We start from the raw sequence: 23,112 nt of genomic DNA, 5'->3' as shown, positions 1-23,112 counted from the left end.
CATAAAACAAGAACTAGGGGTCACCAAATGAAATTAATAGGCAGCAGATTTAAAACAAAGAAAAGGAAGAATTTTTTCACATAACACACGGTCAACCTGTGGAACTCATTGCCAGAGGATGTTGTGAAGGCCAACACTATAACGGTTCAAAAAAGAACTAGATAAGTTCATGGAGGATAGGTCCATCAATGGCTATTAGCCAGGCTGGACAGGGTTGGTGTCCCTATCCTCTGTTTGCAAGAAGCTGAGAATGTGCTACAGGGAATGGATCACTTGATGATTCCCTGTTCTGTTCATTCCCTCTGGGGCACCTGGCATTGGCCGCTGTTGGAAGACAGGATACTGGGCTAGATGGATCTTCGGTCTGACCCAGTAGGGCTGTTCTTATGTTCACCTACCGTTCCGGTGCTCCGGGGTTGAGGGTGCCTTGCCTGGGGCAGAGGCCGGCAGCTGCAATTGCGGGGCTCTGGGCTCCAGCAGAGGGATGGGACACGGAAGGGGTGGGGCCTTGGGCAGAAGCGGCAGAGCAGGGGGCTATCCTCCTCCAGCAGGCGGTTCACACGCTGCCCATGGTAATGTCACATCCTCTCCCCACTTAGAGGTAGTCTTTGGAAAAAAAATTACGGGTAGAGGCAAGGAAGTAAGAGGTTGGGCTGGTGACTGGACATTCTTTATATTATTAGTGTTTTTTCTAAAGGCCAAAACTTGTTTAGAAATGCTATGGTAGAGATAAAGAAAATAATGAATGGCGTATAGAAAACCAGTTTGTGGAAAGGAGAGAGAGGGAATCACTTTCAGTGATTAGGCCTATATCAGGTTGGTGGAAGAAAAAGGTCAAGGAGTGAGGACAGCATTAGAATAAAAAATGAGAGAAGACAAAAGAGCAGAAAATATAGCAGAGTGGAAAGCTCCAAAGGATGAAGACAGAGTATAGGGACTGAAAGAGATAAGCAAGAATAGGTATGGGAGGACTTAAAGTAAGGAGAAAAAATGAGTGGCGCTTTCAAGGGACAGGGAAGAAAGCAGTCACTGGGTTGTGGATGAATATATACCGTTTTCTTCTCACATGCCCTTTATTGTAATTTAGGTCCTGTGTTTTTCCTTCTGAAAATAGGTTTACTCTGCAGTTCCTGGAAAAGGGAATGGACTTCAAATATTCTTTTACCAGAAAATTTCTACTTCCAAAGTGATGAAGGGACAGCCTCTTCCCCAAGATCCTGCATCTGGAGATGGTAGTACGTTGCCACTGGTCTCCATCAGAAGAGCTCAGTTACTAAAGAACCTGAGAAGTCTTAATTGAGAATGCAGGCAAGAATGAGAGGAAAAAGAAATATAACAGGAAATGCTGTTAAGTCTGTCAATGAGGTATAATGGCCTTTACAGGTATTTAAAATGTTTACTCCATCTCTTACAGAAAGAAATAGCTTGTTGAGTCACCTGTCAGTTCTGCTGACTTAAAGACTGAATAGAGATTTGATTGGCATTGAAGATGCTTTATGTGATTAAATTGGGTATCAAAACTTGAAGACAAGGAACAATGAAAATGACTAGAACAATACAAAAACAAGGAGTCCAGTGGTACTTTAAAGACTAACAGATTTATTTGGGCATAAGCTTTTATGGGTAAAAAACCTCACTCTTTCAAATGCAACTCCTTGTTTTTGTGGATTACAGATGAACAGGGCTACCCCCTGATACTAAAACAATACAGCCCACTTCACCTTGAATGGTTCCTTGAAATATGTGTTAACTACTTATGCTAAACAAGGTATTGCATCTTGTATTTAACTGTGACACTCTAAGGGCTTGTCCACACTGGCAGTTTACAGCACTACAACTTTCTCGCTCAGTGGTGTAAAAAAACACCCCCGAGTGCTGCAAGTTTCAGTGCTGTAAAGTGCCAGTGTAGACAGTGCAGCAGTGTTGGGAGCTATTTCCCTCGTGGAGGTGGTTTTACAGTGCTGGGAGGAGAGCACTCTCCTGGCGCTATTCTGTGACTACACAAGCCACGTTAAAGTGCTGCTGCAGCAGTGCTTTAACGGTGCCAGTGAAGACGTGCCCTGAATATGTTTCACAGATCTGAAGAAGGGTTCTGCGTATGCCAGAAAGCTTGCCTGTCTCACCAACAGAAGTTGTTCCAATAAAAGATGATGTCTCTCAGAACAATACCTGCTATGCAAACTGAAAACACCCAAGAAAGTAAGATTATCCTTGGAGCCAATTTCTCGTGGTTTAAACTGCTTAGAAAATTAGAACTGAAAGGTAGATTGGTTTACCCTGCTTTACACAAGCAAATTAGCAGTTGATGACTAGGTATAGTATCAGTTTAATGTCTGGTATTTTGTTAAAGGATTCTATGTTCCACTTGCAGCATAGCAGATTCGATGTAACAGATCTTTTCCATCTATATCTTCTGTGATTCCATGAAAATTATTAGAACTTTTCAAAGTAACCCTTCCAGTTGGTGTGGTTTTGAGACAGTAAAGTAGGATTAGCCCTCAAGGGAACTCCTTTATCCTCAGTTTTGTAATACGTTATAGTTTATGTACAGTTGTGTGATTTTCTGTAAGCAATTCATAACTATCTTACTAAATACTTCTGCTCACTGTAATGAATTATAACTGCTCCGCTTCAGATTTGTTTGCAGTATTGTTGTAGCCATGTGGGTCTCGGGATATTAGAGGGACAATGTGGGTGAGGTAATATCTTTTATTGCACCAATTTCTGTTGGTGAGAGAAAAGCTTTTGAGCTACACAGTCTCTCTCACAACAGAAGTTGATCCAATAAAAGACATTACCTTGTCTCTCCTCAGACATGTTAATTTAAAAATACCAAGTTTTGTACCTATGTTTTCAGTAGTGAAACAGTAGTTCTTTTATCCACCGACTGCCTAAGCTTAAACACTTTGATACTTAAGTGGAAGTACAACATAATTTTGATTAAACATTTTGGTCTGAACCTTCAACCCTTAACCTGGTAAAACTGCCACCAACTTCAATGAAATTTTTGTCAGAGTGAATGTGTGATTTGACTGCACTGTAAGGCCCATAGTCCCAATCCTGGAAAGGGTTTACAATATGGGGTCTCATTTGAAGTAACTAGGATTCTTTTGGGAGTTAAGGATCTGTGCTTGTGATTACATTGTGATTACATAAACAGGTTACATTGACTCTCTTGAAGTTATCACCAGTCTCAATTTTTAAATCTGTGCAGAGGATAAATAACAATCTCAAGATTATTTTTTTAATTTTTACTGAAAAAAATACAAGGAACGTAAGGCTTATGGATGAATGGCTGATAGATATAGTATTTGAATGGCCTAAATTCACAGGTCACTCTGCATCCGTCAGATGGCAATAGCTCTGCCAACCTGGGCTAGATTTTAACTGGCAACCCAGAGGTGAAGGAATCGTCACATTATCAATCCCAAGTCATCCAGTCCCTCACTATTGAATTTTTTGAGCTTCACTATATAGTGACTGAGTCTCAAGACAGTTTAATAAAAAAGTTTCCCCTATACACACATAATTGCCATTGAGATTATTGAATGTTCTGATAGTATAGAATCAGTCCCTAAGGCCTGGTCTGCACTATGGGGAGGAGGGGGTACGGATTGATCTAAGTTAACGCAACTTCAGCTATGTGAATAATGTAGCTGAAGTCGACATACTTTGATCTTCTTACTGTGGTGTCTTCACTGCGGTAAGTCAACGGCTGACGCTGTCCTGTTGACTCCACCTGCGCTTCTCACCCTGGTGGAGTACTGGAGTCAACAGGAGAGTGCTCGTCGGTCAATTTATCGCATCTAGTCTAGATCGATCACTGCCCGTTGATCCAGCGGGTAAGGTAGACAAGCCCTTAGTTTGAAGAGTGACTCTGTGGAGGATGCATTTAAAAAAATCTCCAGTTATATTTTTACTGTAAATGCGGAAAATGTAATTTAAAACAGTGCACATTTGGGTCACGTTTAGAATACCAACACACCATATTGCAGCTAATGAAGCCTAATATAAAGAACAGACTTAATGTAGTGGAGAGGATTACACAGGGAACAGAGCAGCAAGAATGCAGAATTCTGAAAATTAACTAAAACAACATTTAAACTACGTTTCTGTGCTGCTGTCTTTGTTGCAACTCAGTTTTTGTGCTCATCAAATACCATAGTTGGTTTTATGCCAGATGTTTCAAACATCAGATAAGAGTTGTGTATTTTATGTGCAATTGAGGCCAGAGTTATACTGTGGGTGGAGTGACTTTCACACTCAAAGAATAACTCAGCATGCAGTTGTGCTCCCATTAAAGTCAATGACTTCCATTGGTTTTAGTGGCTGCAGCATCAAGCTGGTATGTGGCCAAAATACTGTATGTCAGTAAAGGCTGACTTTTTTCTATTTAATTTATTTCTGGTCCTGGACTACCATTATAGACCTATATTCATTTTTTCTTTTTAGATAATATACACATTTTAATGTAAGCTTAGGCCAGACGTGTTCAGCAGTACAATGCATGCAGTTTATATGGGTAGTGAGAACAGTCATAGTTGCATTAGATAGGATAAAAAATACAGAGAATATCATGTAAAAGCAGCGAAGAGTCCTGTGGCACCTTATAGACTAACAGACGTTAGTGGGTATTCACCCATGAAAGCTCATGCTCCAAAACGTCTGTTAGTCTATAAGGTGCCAAAGGACTCTCTGCTGCTTTTACAGATCCAGACTAACATGGCTACCCCTCCGATAATAGAGAATATCATGTTTCATGGCATATGCCAAATAATGGATGGCTAAAATGAAATTTTCCTTATGGGCAAGGTCATTCCATAATTGCCCATTGCAGGGATTCTAGCACCTTCCTATGATGCATCTGGTACAGACCATTGTCAGATACAAGATTCTGGATGATTGCTCTGATCTGGTATGGCAATTCCTATGTTCCTGTGCAAACTTTTTTTGTGAGTATCCATGTGCCTAAATAGTTTGTCTGTCATATATGTCAGTCTAGACTTCCGATAATTACTTACTTGCTGTTTGTCTATTCTGTTTGTCTGTGTTGTCTTTTAGATTGTAAACTCTTCTGTTTTCTGTTCTGTATTTGTACAGTGCCTGGCACAGTGGGGCTCCGGTCCTGGTCAGTGTCACTGGCATACCCAAATACTAACAGTCAATAATAAATAAATGATGATATACCAGGCAATATACCCCGCCGCCCCCCATGTGATATGAAAAGATCCATAGGAAACATGGATCATAATATTTGTAGAAAAGATCTATAGCAGACATGGGTTGCAATGCTGGAGCACCTGTAGTCCACTGCATTCATTTTAGAGATAGGTAATTGTGTCTGTGTCTGTGTGTCCCTGCCCCGACACACACCCACCTTTTAAATGTAAGTGCATGTCAAAATCACATAATATGCAGTTTCATGTTCAATTTTATTATTCTTTATAGCAGTGGTATCATTTACTTCGGTAAATTCATATCCCTGTTCAAAGTGTCTTAAAGCAGTTTTAACTTAGTTTAAATTCAAGTATTGTAAAAGATATATATTATAAACACAAAAAAGCTGCATAGTGGAATTACTAGAACAGACTATTACATTCAGGATGCCAAGCACTCAAGTATTAACAACACTAGATCAATATTTGACTGTCAAGGTTAATGTTAATTAGTTGGCTTAGTACAGTAGATATAGAACAATGGCTTACAATATCAATTCATTGTTTTTTACATTAATACAGTTTAGAAGCAGTTAACTAAATACTGATGAAATTTGCAGTGCCAGTATCTGTTTTGCATGCCATAAGTAATAGGGCAATTGCTGACACCTTAATAAAATTTTGACATGTTAACGTGAAACAGCAGAAAACAGAGATACTGAATGCATTTCAGAGATACTGAATGCTTGCAGCTCCCATGAACTTCAGTTAGAGTTTGGAAGATCAACACCTTAATTATTCTTCATAAGTAAACGGTCAGTCTTACCTAAGCATATATGTTGTTTAAACCTAGTTTCACAGTCTATTAAAGAAAATGGTTGTATAAGTTTGTATTTCTGTTTTCCTGTGAAAGAAAGCTATCTAATGTAGTTGAGGTTTCCCCATGCTGCTTTGAATTAGCAGTGGAAGATACCATAAAAGGTATAATAAAATTTGTGATTTAAATTTGTAGTCCTTTTTGGTTAATTTAATTAAATATACAGTAAGTAAGCCCAAGCATAATAATGATGTGCCATATACTGTAAGACAATAGCATAAATTACTTTTTAAAGAGGATTTTATATAAATTACTTTAATTAAACACTTACTGTAACAACTGGAAATGTATGGAAATAACTATTTTCAGAATTGTGGGATGGCTAAATTATTAACAGCTTCAAGGAACTATTTTACTTATTGCTCAGATGTATTAGGAGGGAAAAGCAGTTCTAGGATTTTTCATTTTATATTTATATAATGCCAGTACAGTGGAACCTCAGAGTGATGAACACCTCAGGAATGGAGGTTATTCATAACCATGAAATGTTTGTAACTCAGAACAAAACATTATGGCTGTTCTTCCAAAAACTTATGACTGACTTAATACAGCTTTGAAAGTTTACTATGCAGAAGAAAAATGTTGCTTTTAACCATCTTAATTTAAATGAAATAAGCATAGAAACAGGATTTTTACCTTGTCAAATCTTTTTTTTTTATTTTTTTTTCCCCATAGTTTACATTTAACACTGCTGCCTGATTGTGTACTTTCAGTTCCAAATGAGGTGTGTAGTTGACTGGTCAGTTTGTAGCTTTGAGGTTCTACTATATTCATAGAGCCTATGGATATTTCTAGTGAGATATTGGGGCTGATCCTACAAGACTTCTATGTGTGGAACTTCCACTGAAATCATGAAATGCCATGCATGGAGGGCTTGGGAACGAGGCCTAGTATTTTGTATTTCACATCAGGTGAAATCCTGTCCCCAGTGAAGTCAGTTGCAAATCTCCTATTGATTACAGAACAGTCCAGATTTCACCCTCTATATTTCACTAGAAGAAAGAGAGGCAGTTAATGGGAAACCTATATATGTATTAAGCTCAAATGGCCTATATCATACCTTCAGTTTTAAAATAAAATCCTGAATTGATTTTAATGGAGAATTCTCCTTAAAATCAATGGCATGATATCGCTCAATATTATTTCCATGTAAAACTGGTCTTAAGGAATATGTGCATGGATTCACAGGAGAAAACAGACTCTTTTGGATGGGTTACTTTCTCAAATACATTTAAAAAATATTAGCTATTTCCTTTTAAAGGAAAATTTATTTGTAATTATTTGTAATAGTTTACATACTTAAGAGTTTGTATGCATTTACCTTTTGTCAGTTAAAAAAATGGTTTTAGATGTATACCACCCAGTATGATACTTTTGTGTTGTGATACAAGGATACATTATGACTTTTATATTGAAGAACTAGGAAAATAAAATGTTCAGTTTTCATTAACTGAAAAGAGAAAACAGATTCTTTGTTACAAAAGTAATGTAAAGTATAAAGGTATAGTTCAGTTCTTAAATATTTGACGAAATTCTACAAAGCAAAGCAAGGTTTTTGGAAAAAACAAATGAGAAAATTAATAAAGAGTAAAAAATTAATAGGAGTTAGATTTCTTGAAATATAACACCTTTACCCTGCTCTCTTTCATTTAAGAGAATCTGACATTATTCATATATTTATTAAAGCATATACTTAGTAACATTTCATAGTTGTGACAAGATGAGGGGAAGCCATGTGGTCCATCTAGATCTGTCTTAACGTTATTTATTTCCAAAGCCCATCATAAATGACCTTTGAGTTAGTTTGCTGCAGGTTAAGGTTTGATAGATGGAATACTGCAAGACCTCCTCATTACCAGTCTGACTTCAATGTCAGGTAGGTTATTTTGTTTAGTCTGTAAACATCCGTCATCTGTTGCTGCTAGGTGGAGATCAAAGCGCAAAGAAACAGACTTTTTCCTTAAATGAGGATTGTCCTTAAAGAAAGATCCTTCCCATTCTTTAATAACTTCATCCATTTTTTCTGTCCTAAAACAATAAATGAAATGTAAATGTGATCCTGAAGACACATTAATACACATCTTCAAAGTATGCCTTTAAAATGTGATGAAAAGTTACGTAATGGGATATAGAGATAATTTTAGTAAATGCAAAGATTTCAGAGTTCTTTTTTCACAGCTACATTCTCAAGAAATATGGACTAAAGAGTTAGACTTCATTATATATCTACTTATTGTAGAAAAATAGAAATGGATCAAAACCATGAGTCTAAACAATCCCCGGGGTTTTAGTGGGAAGATTATTTGAAATCCAGCCCCAGATCTGAGTTGTGCAGTTATCTCTGTATCTGTAATAGGCAGAACCAAGTCCCTGGATCTGAATGCATTCAAAATAAGGAGGGTTAGAAATCCAGATGCAGACTTCAGAACTTGAGCCTACTTTTAGTGTAAAGATAGAATTAAGTATATAGTAGCTGAGAACCTGATTCTAGAGCCTTCACTCACATGAGTAAACTTTACTTAAGCAAGTAATCCCATTTAAGTCCATCAGACTGTTGGCATGAGTATGGATTACTTACATAAATAAGGATTTCAGGATCCGGCCCTAATTATTTCAATGAGTAATTGTAATTAAATGTTGGTGACACAGTTGGCCCAGTTTTCATTAAATATTAATGAAAAAAAGAAAGTGCAAAAACAACAACAATGCTGTCCTATATTAGTAAAGCAAGTTAAGGTAAATAATACTTAATACTTAATAATTGCTTTAATTAACAACAAGGAGACCTGGCAAATTAATCATTCATCTGTAGTTCGTAATGAAAGTAGGGAAGGGACCAATATGAAAAACACAAGAATATAATATGAAAAAATAGCGTACAAGGGTAGTAAAATACCTGGTGTTTTTTTTAGTAGTAAAATAGTATAGTTCACAGTTCTTAAGTCTTAATATGCTTTTAACATTGGCTAGATAAAATATAATTTTATTCTATTCTGTTTCATTTTAAAAATGTAGAAAGTCAGTTGAAGATGGTATGTCTTTATATAACCTTTAAATACTCTACTGCAGATTTATGTAAGTGTTCCTCAACTGATAACACATAAACAGTGAAATCTGGGCCCCACTGATGTAAATAGGAGTTTTATCATTGACTTCAATGGCACCAGGATTTCACCCAAAGGGTGTGATTCTGAAAATAATCTATTTGGATTCCACATCATGGAAGTACATGGAAACCCTTAAAAATCATATTTTTAGCCTTGTGCAAGCAGAAGGTAGACAGCAATTTTGTTAATTTAAATAATAATTATTTAGCACTCTGTAGCATTTATTGAAGTATTGCAATACCTTATTTTTTATCATTAAGGTTACTAACTGACACAATATTGGAAGGGAATCAGATACTAGAATTAATCTGTATGTTTATTACAATATATAGTGGCTCATAAAAACACATACAATCACAAAACTTAGATAATAAAAAATTGTGCAGTGCAGTACAGCTTGAAGAGTAGCCATTGCTATTCTGTGTGGTGTAATAGTTGCTTATAGAAATCAAAGCATTTATTGGGATGCTGCAAGTAACAATTCCAGCACGCAAGGGCAGGGTAAAAACTTCCTACATGCCCCACCCTGATCAGATCCAACAACATAATATCAAAACAAGACAATTTAGTAGTAAGAGAAAGATACAGCATCACTTATTCTTGGAAGTGCTGTCTTGATAATTACAACTTTCCCCCTGCTGGTTAAATAAGAATTTTAAAACAGTAACAAAAGTTTGATTATAGTAGCTCCTAGGAATCCAGGTAGTTTGCCATCCACACAGATTTCCGTGTTGGTCTGCTCTCTTGAGTCTTCATTCATAGTTGGTTCTAGATTATCAGTAAGTGCAAGGTTCATGTCCTCCATGTTAGGCTTATCTGTTGTGGACAACACCTGTTGAAGACTACAGTGTGTTGAGGTTCTGAAGACACCCTGACAATTCCTCCTTCATGACTGGTCTCCCATGGCTATAGGAACCTGCTGAAATTCTTCCAAATCCTTCTGTATCCCTTTGGGATGATTATTGAATATCCTAAGTGTTTGTCCTCCCCTTTCTTTCAATTAATCTGTGCACCAGTTCTTGATGCACTAAAAAGGGGTGAGCTCTTGCTTTTTGTAATAGCAAGAATAAATAGTTAATTTTCTTAATTATTGTGTAAAGTTCCCCCCAAAAGGTATAAATTTGGAATTTTTTCCAGGCTGCTTTTTCCAGTTGTGTAGCCATGCCTTCTCTCCTTCCTGGATGGGTACGTAATTCTCCTATTTCCTGGCATCTTATTCCTGGCATGCTTGCTTCCAGCTCATCTTTCCTCCCTCTTCTGGAATGCTTTCCTCAAGTCAGATATAAGATTTGGCTTTGTCACCCACCAGTAGAGGTACAAAGGGTCTTGCTGGTTCTTGCTGCCTGAACATCCACAAGGAAGCATGAATTTGCAAGAGTCGAAAAAAATTTCATAGGGAGAGTGAAGGACAGTTGCATGCTGGGTGGTGTTATATGCAGAGTCCTCGCTTACAGATAGCCCCCCAACCTGAAGTAAATACTCACCAGCAACTACACACCACACCACAGAAACACTAACCCAGGAACCAATTCCTGTAACAAACCTTGTTGCCTACTCTGTCCTCATATCTACTCTAGCGACACCATCAGAGGACCCAGCCACATCAGCCACACTGTCAGGGACTGATTCACCTGCACATCTACTAATGTGATATATGCCATCATGTGCCAGCAATGCCCCTCTGCCATGTACATTGTCCAAACCGGATAGTCTTTACGTAAAAGAATAAATGGTCACAAATTCTATAACATTCTATAACAGATTTAAAAGTAGCCGTACTTGAACAAAAAACCTCCATAAACAGACTTCAAAGAGAAACTGCAGAACTAAAATTCATTTGCAAATTTAACACCATTAATTTGGGCTTGAATAGGGACTGGAAGTGGCTGGCTCACTACAAAAGCAGCTTTCCCTCTCCTGGAATTGACACCTCCTGATCTACATCTACCCTGATTGAATTGGCACTGTCAACACTGGTTCTTTACTTGTGAGGTAACTCCCTTCTCTTCATGTATCAGCATAATAATGCCTGCATCTGTAACTTTCACTCCATGCATCTGAAGAAGTGGGGTTTTTACCCACGAAAGCCTAACCCCAAATAAATTTGTTAGTCTTTAAGGTGCCACTGGACTCCTTGTTGTTTCTGTTTCAATTTTACCCTGATATGTCAGGGGGATCTGATGTGGAGGCTGCATCATGGGAATGCTCTCTGGTTTAAACTTAGTTTGATGTTGCCCCAAATCATATCTCCCAAGCTCTTCAGTATTCTTGGAAAACACCCTAGCATATCGTAAGAACAGTTCGGATTGTTTCCTTTTATTGCCTTCTACAGGTGCTTCTGTCAAGTCAGCCCCAGGCTGTACTACTGACTGGATTGCGCCACAGCTCTTGACCTCTGCCCTGTGAGAGGCTTTGAGACGCTAGCTACATCGGACGCTGTCCCTGTGGCTTGATTTTTCACTAGCTGTCATTCCTGGCAGTCCTCATTTGGTCCAGCTTGCAACACATTTCTGCCAAACAGCAATTCTAAATGGATGTTTGTACCTTTCAACACTCCAACAGGTTCACTACAACAGTTCTTAAAGGTATTATTGAATGATGACCTGGCTGCACCACAACTTTATTCCAAACCACCACAGGAAGCCATTCATTTCTGTCACCTTCTGTAGTCACGATAGAGTCACTTCTAAGGCCCCAAAAGTTGCCCCTCAGGATCCACACTTCCTCCTACCCACATCAAACAGAGGTATCTGAATATTGTATGGGGGCAAATTTTATTAACACCCCAAGGGTTCTTGTGATACTCTTGGATGAAATCCACTCCCAATACTACAGCACTAGAAATATTGGTCACCTCAACAAAAGCCCATTTAGTGTGCAAAAACCCTGAGTTCAGTAGGAGCTGGATTTATCCCATTATGTGCAGTGGTTGATGGTCAATACTTATCATTTTACCTCCTATATAAACTTTTTTTTCCTTTCAGCACTGCGTGTTCTCCATAAACCAGACATAATTCAGGTCATGAGTCCAAGAGCATTACGGTTTTCCAGCTGTTGACATCTCTAGACACTTTTTATAGTAACAGGTCTCTGGCCAGCTCTTCAAATGGCCCATGCTAATAGTTGTCAAGGGTGACCCTACTCTCAACAATTTTTAGCTTCTCTGGTGTGGGTTCCTGTGCTTGGGCAATTTGACTCTAGTAGCCTTTTCCTCCACTTTGCCTGCAAATGTCATCTGATCTGCTGTCTCATGTAACCCAGATGCATCCGACGAAGTGGGTATTCACCCATGAAAGCTCATGCTCCAAAATGTCTGTTAGTCTATAAGGTGCCACAGGACTCTTTGCTGAGAATAGCTTGCACCCGTGCCTCCTCCAGCATTTTAGCCATCTCACTAGCAATTATTTAATGAAGTGCTGCATCTGGCATAAAGAAGTCACTACGAGTCTGGGTATTAACAGCTGATACTTTTAAGGAAACCCAATTTCTGCTTCCACATTTGTAACTCTATATATAATCTGGTCCATAGCATTATCTAGTATGTTATCTTCCTTCCCCAGCAGTTTATGAAGTTCCCCTGTTTAACTGTTTATAAACTGTCCTTTCACACAGGATTCTCTCATGACTTGCCACTGGGCGTAGGCCCCTCTCTGCATTGCCTGTTCCAGATTTGGCGCAGCACATTCTGCTTCACTCAAGTCATGTTCTGGACAGGGTGGTGCAGGGAAAGCCCTATTGAACAATCTTCTTGATCCCCACAAATAACTATGCAGGAGTTCCACCATCCTGACGCTTCCTGGCTTGTCATTCCTTCCGGTACTTCAAAAGAGCCAACCCCCCCCCCACCAACGCAGTGTATAAATGTTTATGTAACTTTTTGTAAGATCTATGATTTGCACTAGGAAGGTGCTAGCAAAAGGCTTTGGCATCACCATCCAGAAACACTTCTAAGTACTGTACTTCTTTTTCATCAATCCACTCATTTACAGAGAGCAATAGCTCAAAGTCTGTAAAATACTCACAGATTCCAGTCTCACCTGCATGACCAATAAATTTATTCTCAGGCCAAAGTGCTTTTGCCATCTTGAAGCTACTGCCACCAGTTGTAATACTCGCTTATAGAAATCAAAGGATCTATTGGGACACTGCAGGCAACAACTCCAGTACACACAGGCAGAATTAAAAACTTCCTCTCCCCTTTCTCCTCCCTTGTTCAGATCCAAGAGCATGCTATCAAAACAAGGCAACAACTTAGCACTAAAATAATGATACAGCACCACTTATTAGTGGAGATGCTGTCTACACTGATCTTATAGTTGCATCCTTGCTAACTGGAAATGGTATACAAGAAGGATGCTACCAGGAATACAGAGTATGGATCAGCAAGGTTTAATTTAAATGTATAGAACACACATATATAATTATTATTTTGCTAAATTTATGTTTGTCTTACTGTATAGTGCCATGAGCTTCAGCACTTTCCTTCACAATGCTTCCATTTAAGACTGCTTTCTTTGTCAGTTTTTCCACCTTTTCATTTTCATGCTTCTTTACGGCACCAGCTGTAAAGGTAAATGCAAATATACTAGATATTTCTTCTGAGCCCTCCTAGGGAGCCTTCACTCCTTGTACAACCATCAGGAAAAGATCTCTTTATAATGTTCCAGAGACTAGTAGGAGGCAATCCTAGCTAGTATGCCAGCTTGTGTACCATCTCCTTAAGGGACTATAGTCTGTCACTTAGTTCAGTTACCAGAGACGCCCCCTATCTGGAATATATGTTGTGGTCAGCAGTATGTGCTAGCTTTGGGCCCAGACTACCCTCTTTCAGAAGAAAATGTGTGTTTCTCTGCATGCCCTCCTAACTCACCCAGCTGAATTCAGCCCTGGCAAACAAAATTCCAGTGGAGGATGATACACCAGGCGATGTCTCTGGCCATCTTCTCCATTCTGGCCTGAGCAGAATTTAGCTCTAAATTGTTTATTTTGGCATTATCTGTGACTAAATTAAGCATTTAATTGTTTTTTAAAGATACTGTGGACTGGAATATGTGACAATAGATCTGAGATAAGAAATCAGAAATAGTTCTTTCCTAGCTATACATTAATCAAATACACAATCAGCTATGCATCTGAAAAAGTGGATTTTTTACTCATAAAAGCTTATGCCCAAATAAATCTGATAGTCTTTAAGGTGCCACTGGACTCCTTGTAGAATCAGCTATGTTTTTCAATAATTTACTGTAAGAAATCTGATGCACACCATACATCGATATACTTTAACTCAGTAAAGTTTTAACTCCTGGAGTTTGGGGTACAAGTTTTTACTCTCCTTTGGCTTTATCCATGGGAAGGAAGCATATGGTCCATCACCACACTGATAGCCTTTTGTAGCTCCTGTTTAGGAAACTCAGCTAGGCAACATTAAGAACTGAGAAACTATTATGGTTTTATTTTAGGAATGTTCCCTTGTCTTAAAAACTCACTTGAACGTGGGATAGAAGCTGTCTTGCTGGTGATAGGTTTTCTGTCATCTTTTCTGTCATGTGTAGAACAATGAAACCTGAAAAAATGAAAATATTACAAAAATGTAATATTGTTATTTTAATCAAAAACTTGAATAACGAGCAACTGAGGGGAAAATATGTAGAAATAATGACAATGGGATTCATATATAGATTTACTGTAGTCACACCTTATTTTGATTGTAGGACTAAAGAATGTTGAAAATGTGTATTTGTATTCCATCTTTCTTTCCTGAAAGGTTTCATTAATTTTGAATTCTGCCAGAAAGACCTTTCCTTAATATTTTTCTTTTCTTTTATTCATAATAAGCTATGTATATTTTTATATTATTATAAAATAGTAATATATTGAAAAAATGCCAAATAAGTTCCCTCACCTGGGGCTCTAATGTGCAAACATTTTTGCCTGTGAGGTTCCGGGAGTGAAACCCTCTAGCTTCTTCTGCATGGGGCCGAGGATTCAAAATTCCCACCGACCCAAAAGTATTCCTAAGAAACACTTTCACTTGCAAAAATAGTAGAGTTTCATGTCACCTATTGAGGTTATCCCTATTTAAGGGAAGATGGGACCCTTAGTCTTTAACATATGAACCCTGCCAGTATTTCAATATTTAATAGAATTTTGCTAACAGATACTCAGATGTGCAAAACCCAAATCCTGCCTTTGATTTGCTCTATACCTGAGATTTTCCAGATGAAATTTATCTAATTTATCTTCAGGGAATTCACATATTCAAAGCATGGGAAGGCTTAAAGGTGACAATGCTAATATATGAGCAGTACAGTGTTTAAACTGTTTAAACTAGTACCTTTGGAATTATAATTATTTAACTTTTCTCTCTTTAAAACTTTAAAGCGAAATCTGTTGAATTATTACAGCAGAATTTGTTTTATGGGTTTTGATCAATATATTTTACTCCAGTTTGATGCTGGTGTAACTCAATTGAAATAAACATGGTGTAACACTGTGGTGAATCAGGTCCATTATGTATAATTAGGTTAAAACTGTACTGAAGCAAACATCAGGTTTACACGTACACACCCACACACTGTACTATCCTTTTTCCTTTTCAGTGAGGGTTGGTGAGTCCTAAATATTTCCTACTGTGGGAGCCAAACTGCCTTTAAATATTGGTTAAATAATGAACTTTACTTTAAAAAACAAAACCCATAATTTTTCTAAACAAAAACATAGAAAATCAGAAAAAATAAGCACTGCCTTTGTAAGATAAGATATTTTAATGGCATGGAAATTGTTCATACAATCATTTAACATATTAATTTTAGATTTTAAATATGCCTGTATAGAACTTTGCACAAGTCAAAATGAAAAATCCTTTCATGACGGATTTACTGCTATATTTAATGGCAGCGTTCATGTGATTGCAACTCTGAAAAGTACTGCAAACTAAAAGATAATATAAAAGCAAATACACTTTCTCCAGTCTGTAAAATACCTGTTTTCCTCTTTCTCCAGCAAACTGCGATAGGTTGCTATCTCCTGCTCCAGCCTCATCTTAGTGTTCAGTAGTATTTCATGCTCTTGAAGCTGTTTCTCAATATCTCTCCTCACTTGCTCTAGCTCCTTCTCTAAACTTTCAATCTCAGCTTGTAAATTCTGCAGTTGCATCTGGTACTGCTGCTCTGTGGCATGTAGACAACTTTCCAAACCTCTTTCCTGGCAAATAAATCCAATATTAAGGTTCAGAAAACATATTTTTAAATTTACTTTTCAGTTTATTTGCTAAATAATCTTTAGGAACTGTAATAATAATCCACCTTTATAACACCTTTGATAAGAAACTTTAAACTGGTGGCTTTTTGCATTTAATTTTCAGTAAGATCTGTAATCATGTAATAATCAATTAGAAGCTCACAGAAAAATTGTAGCCTTCTACTGTATGATGAAATCAGTCAGTTTTTATGAGTAATTTCACCAGCTGTCCAGAATGATGTGTTTTTTAATAGTCACAGGAATTCACAGTGTTGCAAAGTCATCATCATCAAGTTACAAACTCTGTCTGCACTAGGGAAATTGACTAATATCTGAGATCTGTTGCTAGTAGTGGATCTCCCTGAAATCGTGTTAAAAATTGTGTAATTCCTAGGCTTTGTCATCAGTAATGAATTTTAGGAAAAATTCCCATCAGTGCTACCACCACTTTATCTACACCAGTGCGAGGGCTGGTGTACATGAGTCTCTTTTGGTGTGACACTGGAAGCTGCCAGAAACTAATCTACACTAGATCTCCTACCAGAGCAGATGAACTGGTGATAGCAGTGGAAGAAGGATTGTTTTCTAAAGTTCCCTAATGTAGTCAGTCAGAGCATTAGGATGGATGGACAGAATTGTTTTCAGCACCATTATAGACCTAAAACTGTGATTCAACAAAACATTTATGTACATGCTTAACTTAAAGTATATGATTGTTTTGCTGACTCAGAGCCCTAGTTCCAAAGAATTAAAATAAACATGATTTGAATGAATCAGTCAGGCAGGATATTTATTAGCAAATTGATATGGGGATACTGTGGAAGAATTCTTGAAATCCATGAGTCCTGATTGGCAGGAGTAAAAAAGTAAACATAATAGCAGTATATGCAGAATTATAGATTCTGAATCAAAATATGTCATATTCTTAAGCATTGATAATGGACTGGGAGATTTTCTGGCAATTAATGACCAAGAGGAAGAGATAAAGGCCCAAGGCAAAGCCACTATGCATTTTTGTTCTTGCTGTGTTTCCATCATCTGTTGGATGTCATTGATATGCATATTGAACTACGGAATATTGCATGTCAGAAGAAGAAATGGGTTCTTGTTTTCAGGAAGTTGATAATATCAATTTTTGACCATGCTTACCACAGCCTGGAGAGATTCAATTTCAATTTGCATATGATGCCATTGTCTCCTGGCTTCAGTGAGCTCTGCTCTGGCTGCCTTTAAAGCTTCTTCATCTTTGTCCATTCTTTCACTTGTAGCTTCTTCTAGCTACAGAAAAGTAAACAAGATAACAGTATTACAAATAAAAAATATTTTAAAAGAATGAACATAAAATAAATTTAGTTTTGAAAAAAACCTTATCTACTTCTCTTAAAACAGGTTTTTAGGTTAATTTTTTTGTGTGGCAACTGAATATATTTGTTCAAGGTTGTAATGAAAAGCTAAACTGTCATTATCAGAATATTGTAAACTCTGAGGAACCTCTTGTATTGCAACCTCTACCAGAAAATACTTTGCTGCATCTTTAGTAACTGCTGCACCTCTACGAAAGAGGCTTAAGAAAACAGATTACTTTTTGTCTCTACTATCTTAACATAAATATTCACAGAAACAGACACAACTTGGACATATTCTGTACAAAATATCAGTTGATTAACAGTATCGGGGCTAGATACATTGGCATGGATTGAACAATCATATAGTAGAGAAAAAGAAGAACTCAATAATTTTGAGATTTGTATTATCTTAGGTACAAAAAAGTATAGGATAGGGATGGTCAGGCTAACCTAGTGGTCTTCAAACTTTTTTGATCGCGCACCTCTAGCAGTAAAAAAAATTTTGAGCATGCCCCCCCTGCCGTGCCAAGGACCCTCTTGCACACCCCACTTTGGAGACCACTGTATCAGAGAACCTAAACCAGATGTTTAGACCACTCTTCTCTTGCACTTTAGAACACTCTTGGTTGTAATGCTGAACCAGTATTGGCTTTTACCAACTGTATTATGACCAAATCCAGCCCTGTACTAAATAGGCCTAGCTTCGCTGAAGTCAGTGAAGTTGCAATTCTTATTTCAGGTCTTATTCCACTATTAGATATGTTACATAAATTCGATTGTGAAGCAGCTTGACAGTAGCTGTAATTATGGGGTATATTACATGACTTTAAAATGGTCATTTCAGGCCAGTTTCTTCCATGCGCTCTAGTAGGAATAATGCTCAGTACTTACATAGTGTTTATTATGAGAATGATAATTAGGGTTCCTTTCACATTTCTGTGGTGACATCACAAACACCTGAAGCAGAACACTTTCCTTCACATACTTTACTGTTTTACCATAGGTTCGCGAACTTTACAGTTTTACCATCAGCTTTTACTGAGGAGAAAAATTCTTGAATTCAGGTCTTGGCGGGAGAGTAAAAGAAGAACTAATATTTTGTCTTTAAAATGTTAATGTGTTTTTAATGTTATCAATCCACCATTACAGTAACAAAAGCCCTGTAATTCATACTTCACGCTGAACTCTGTTCTCTACCTGCCGTTTTGTGTCTAAGTACTGCTACACGTGAGGCCAGATTTCTCAGTACGCTTTGGCTGCTTTGCGCTGCCCCGATGCAAAGAAAATGTAAAGTTGGCTTAATAAGACAGTTAAACTGTGTTTATGGCTGTTTTCCGTCTTCAGAGTGGCGCAAAGCAGTCAGAGTGTACTGGGGAATCAGGCCTGTGGTGAGTAAATCTCTCAGTATTCAGAATTTCTGCAATATTGAAGTACAACAGGGTGATATAAGACCCAAATTTCAGTGTGGATTTTTTGGCATTTGATGATTGTAGCCAGATTTGTCACATTATTGTAACATTGTTGTTCTGAAGAGATGTGTTGTGTGTGAATTTATAGTACGGTATTTATAACCTTAAAAAATATGACACAGAGAACAAGTAATATAAACATTGCAGACAAGTATGGCATAGTTTTATGAAAACAATAGAAAATCTGTCCCAAGAAGGTAAAGTTTTCCATAACAGATATGCTCAAAATTGTAAATCCTCTTTATAAATGGCTTCTTTACATCATCTCTACATGATATTCAAGACGTTTTCCTCCTGAGGGATAACTCTAAATGAGGCTAGAGGGTACCACGTTATTGTATATGTCATCGTGTTTTTTTAGTCACAACAATATAACTGTCTTGTATGTACAGACAAACATCCAGATTCATTACAGAGCATTCCTTTAGAGTGAGTTTCATAACCTAAGCATAACATATTTTTTTAACTTCTAGGTCTAGTCATACTGCAGTAAATTCTATATCCCTTATCCAGTAATATGCTGCATTGATATGAAAATACGGTACCTCAAAGAGGTTGAGGCTGAATTTGGTAGACATAGATTGTCTCCTTATTCTCATTACCTGGGTTCTTGTTGAGAGGACGGTGTCTATCTGATTTCTGGTGATGAGCATTTCATAGTTTGCCCTGATCTCATTGAGGAGCTGGGACAGTTCCATTCTGCTCCCATCCTCCACCTTGACTAATGGAACCTTATTGATAGGATGAGCTGGCTGCTGCAGAGCCTACACTGCCTGCAGTGAAAGCAGAGAGAGGGAGAGAAAATACAGCAGAATTTTAAAGATGCAGAGCTCCTTTTTGTAGGAGCATTGAAAAATCATCTGCTTTTAATCGGTTTTCAAGATCATGTTTAAAGATACAAATATCTCTCAATTCTGCAATGATAAAAAAGGTAAGACCCAGATAATGTGATGAAATGAACACAAGTAGTATTTTCATGTGTTTATTACATTGTAAAGCCAGACACTTACCCAAGAAACTAGAGTCTGAAAGATATAATATTGATAATAAGGGCAAAATTATAGCTGTCCAGTATGAATTTGAAAGACCAGAGAGGAGGCACAGTACACTTTCCTGGCAGTACACTCTTGCATATGGCAATCATAATTTGGTTGGCTGTACTCCTGGAATGCAAAGGAGGGAGGGAAGCCAGCATTAACAACAGTCGGAAAGTTTAGTGTTCTACTGGGTGACTGGGCAACGAAATGGCAGATGAAATTCAATTCTGATAAATGCAAAGTAATGCACATTGGAAACCATAATCCCAAGTAGACATACAAAATTATGTGGCCTAAATTAGCTGTTACTACTCAAGAGAGAAATCTTTGAGTCATTGTGGATAGTTCTCTGAAACCATCCGCTCAATATGCAGTGGCAGACAAAAAAGCGAACAGAATGTTAGGAACTGTTAGAAAAGGGATAGATAATAAGATAGTAAATATCAGAATGCTGTTATATAAATCCATGGTACACCCACACCATGCAGTTTTGTTTGCCCCATCTTAGAAAAGAGATATTAATGTGTAGAGGCATGTAACTGTCTCCATATGAGGAGAGATTAAAAAGACTGGGACTATTCAGCTTGGAAAAGAGACAACTGGGGGAGGATATCATAGATGTCTATAAAAGCATGAATAGTATATGGAAAGTGAATAAAGAAGTCACAGAGCCTCGGACTGGCAAGTGCTGGGACTGGACAATGGGAAGAATCACTTGATAATTGCCCTGTTCTGTTAATTTCCTTGAAAACATCTGGCATTACCCATTATCAAAAGACAGGATACTGGGGTAGATGAACCATTGGTCTGACTCAATATGACTGTCGTTATGTTAGAAATTTTAAATACCTAGATAGGTTTACAGTGTACAGCAGTACAATTAGGACAGCTATCTTATGCTTTTGGTGATAATATATATTTGATCATTTTCCAGTTAATTTTTGGTGTGAATATTTAGATAAAACTAATACTAATAACTCTTCATTTATCTAGTTATTTCTGCTTAATTAGATAACATTGATGTATACTTTGCTGAAATCTACTTGTGAAAAAAAGTCCTTTTAGAAACATTGCAGTGTAATTTAGTCCAAAGAATGTTTCTATCAAAATCTAAATCTGTATGTAGAAGTCATTATTCTATGCCAGTTTTATCTACTGTTCGGATAACTGTATCTTATTTTTTATTGGGGTCAAGAAAACACCATAATAGAGTCTCAGACAAAATGTAAACTCCAAATCAAAAAAGACAGTAGAAGAACCAAAAGAGTGCCACCATGGCTAAATAGCAGAGTAACTGAGGCTGTTAGAGGCAAAAAGGCATCCTTTAAAATTTGGAAGTTAAATTCTAGTGAGTAAAATAGGAAGGAGCACAAACTCTGGCAAATAAGTTGTAAAAGTATAATAAGGCAGCCTAAGAAATAATTTGATAAGCGAGTTGATAAAGATGAAAAAAGCAATTAAAAAAAAAAGTAAATCAGAAGCAGAAAGCCTGTCAAGTGTGCAGTGAGGCCACTAGACAACAAAAGTATTAAAGGAGCACTCAGGGGAGACAAGGCCATTGCAGAGAAGCTAAATTAATTCTTTGCATTAATCTTCACTACAGAGGACGTGGGGGCAATATCTACATCAGAGTTATCCTTTTTGAGTGACAAATCTGAAATATTGTCCAAATTGAAGTTTTAGAATGAATTGATAAAACAGTAATAAGTCACTAGGACCAGATGGTATTTATTCAAAAGTTCTGAAGGAACTCAAATATGAAATTGCAGAACTACTAACTGTAGTATGTAACCTATTACTGAAATCTGTCTCTATATCAGATGACTGGAAGGTAGCTAATATTGTTGATTTTTAAAAAGGGCTCCAAAGGAGATCCTGGTGATTACATGCTGATAAACCTAAGTATAGACTGTAAGACTAAAGATAAAATTTTCAAAAGTGTCCAAGTTACATAGGAGACTAAGGCCTATGTTCAAAATGAATTTAGGAGCCTTAGTCTCATTGAAATCTGGTACTTCTCAGGGCCTGATTTTTAAAGGTATCTAGGTTCCTAAGGATGCAGATAGGTACCTAATGGAATTTTCAAAAGGACCCATGTGCGTAACTGCTATTGATTTAAATAAATGTTTCCAGGCTCTGAAAGTTTAATTCTGTTATTGTTTCTCATTGTACAATGTCATGATTCAGTCTACCTATATGAATGTGTGTGTTATAGTCTGTGTAATAATAATTAGTAATTAATTGCTAACAGCTTTTGTATATCACATATAAATCATAGAGCTGTAAAACCACAGTTTATTTAGGAAGTCTTCCGTGTTGAACAAGGGAGGATTTTCAAAGTTAAAAATAATCAGGGCTAATGCAAAAATAACTTGCAACAGTGAAAAAATTTATTGAAAAACATCAGTAAATAGAATGTACTTTTTAGCACCCATAAAAGACAACATTTCAGTGAAGTGAGAAGAGAAAGCAGATACCAGAACCCTTATTTCTAAGATGGGAAACTATTAAGCCACTTAAAATTCTACATTTATCCAAAACACTTCTTTGTTTTTGGATCTGTCTATAGGTACATATAAGAGGATTCTCTGTTCCATTTTCACGTTGCTTATTTAGCTGGCCTTTCTTCAACTGACTGGACTTTTGATGAGATTATTTTGCCATCCACCAGCTCTTCAACAATTGTCTTGATCACTCTAGTTTTAGATGGTTCTAAAAATAAAATATTAATAGTATTATCCATTCAAGATATTAAAATAAAGAATCAAATAAAGTAAAAAGTTATGGTCCAGTTAAATAAACATAGGATTGTATGCCTTATGACAGCGTAAACTTTCATGGCAAAAATGACATATATGTAATATCTTTATTTGTCACTTTG

General features: G+C 37.1%; 1 protein-coding gene and 1 long non-coding RNA gene across 3 annotated transcripts in view; one reads left to right on the top strand and one right to left on the bottom strand.

Annotated features, from left to right (window-relative positions):
• The first annotated feature begins 1,120 nt into the window (after positions 1-1,120).
• The window catches only part of LOC116829904 (uncharacterized), a 72,578-nt gene continuing 50,586 nt past the window's right edge, over positions 1,121-23,112 (top strand). The window contains exons 1-2 of the long non-coding RNA XR_004374831.2: positions 1,121-1,383; positions 2,078-2,199. This is a non-coding gene — a long non-coding RNA (uncharacterized LOC116829904). The remainder of the gene's footprint in view (positions 1,384-2,077; positions 2,200-23,112) is intronic.
• On the bottom strand, positions 7,007-19,956 carry KRT222 (keratin 222). 2 transcript variants are annotated; one of them, XM_032788981.2, is made up of 7 exons: positions 19,740-19,956; positions 18,617-18,763; positions 17,529-17,657; positions 16,123-16,343; positions 14,627-14,703; positions 13,594-13,702; positions 7,007-8,061 (listed from the first exon to the last, which is right to left on the bottom strand). In XM_032788981.2, exons 2-7 carry the CDS (start codon positions 18,671-18,673, stop codon positions 7,848-7,850), a joined length of 807 nt encoding a protein of 268 aa, XP_032644872.1. In that variant the 5' UTR covers positions 18,674-18,763; positions 19,740-19,956; the 3' UTR covers positions 7,007-7,847. The 2 variants fall into 2 exon arrangements, with proteins under 2 accessions (XP_032644872.1, XP_032644871.1); XM_032788980.2 differs by having other exon boundaries at positions 19,797-19,956.

Source organism: Chelonoidis abingdonii, chromosome 21 (assembly GCF_003597395.2).
Source record: "Chelonoidis abingdonii isolate Lonesome George chromosome 21, CheloAbing_2.0, whole genome shotgun sequence".
Lineage (NCBI taxonomy): Eukaryota > Metazoa > Chordata > Testudines > Testudinidae > Chelonoidis > Chelonoidis abingdonii.
This window is presented reverse-complemented; position numbering and strand designations above follow the sequence as displayed.

Coding starts and splice junctions, on each gene's coding strand:
- KRT222 (XM_032788981.2), bottom strand. CDS start 18,673: ATGTCACCACAGAAATGTGAAAGGAACCCTAATTATCATTCTCATAAT. Junction 17,658..18,616: donor ATTCTCATAATAAACACTAT/GTAAGTACTGAG, acceptor ACTTTTCTGTAG/CTAGAAGAAGCTACAAGTGA. Junction 8,062..13,593: donor GAAGCTCATGGCACTATACA/GTAAGACAAACA, acceptor TTATTGTTTTAG/GACAGAAAAAATGGATGAAG.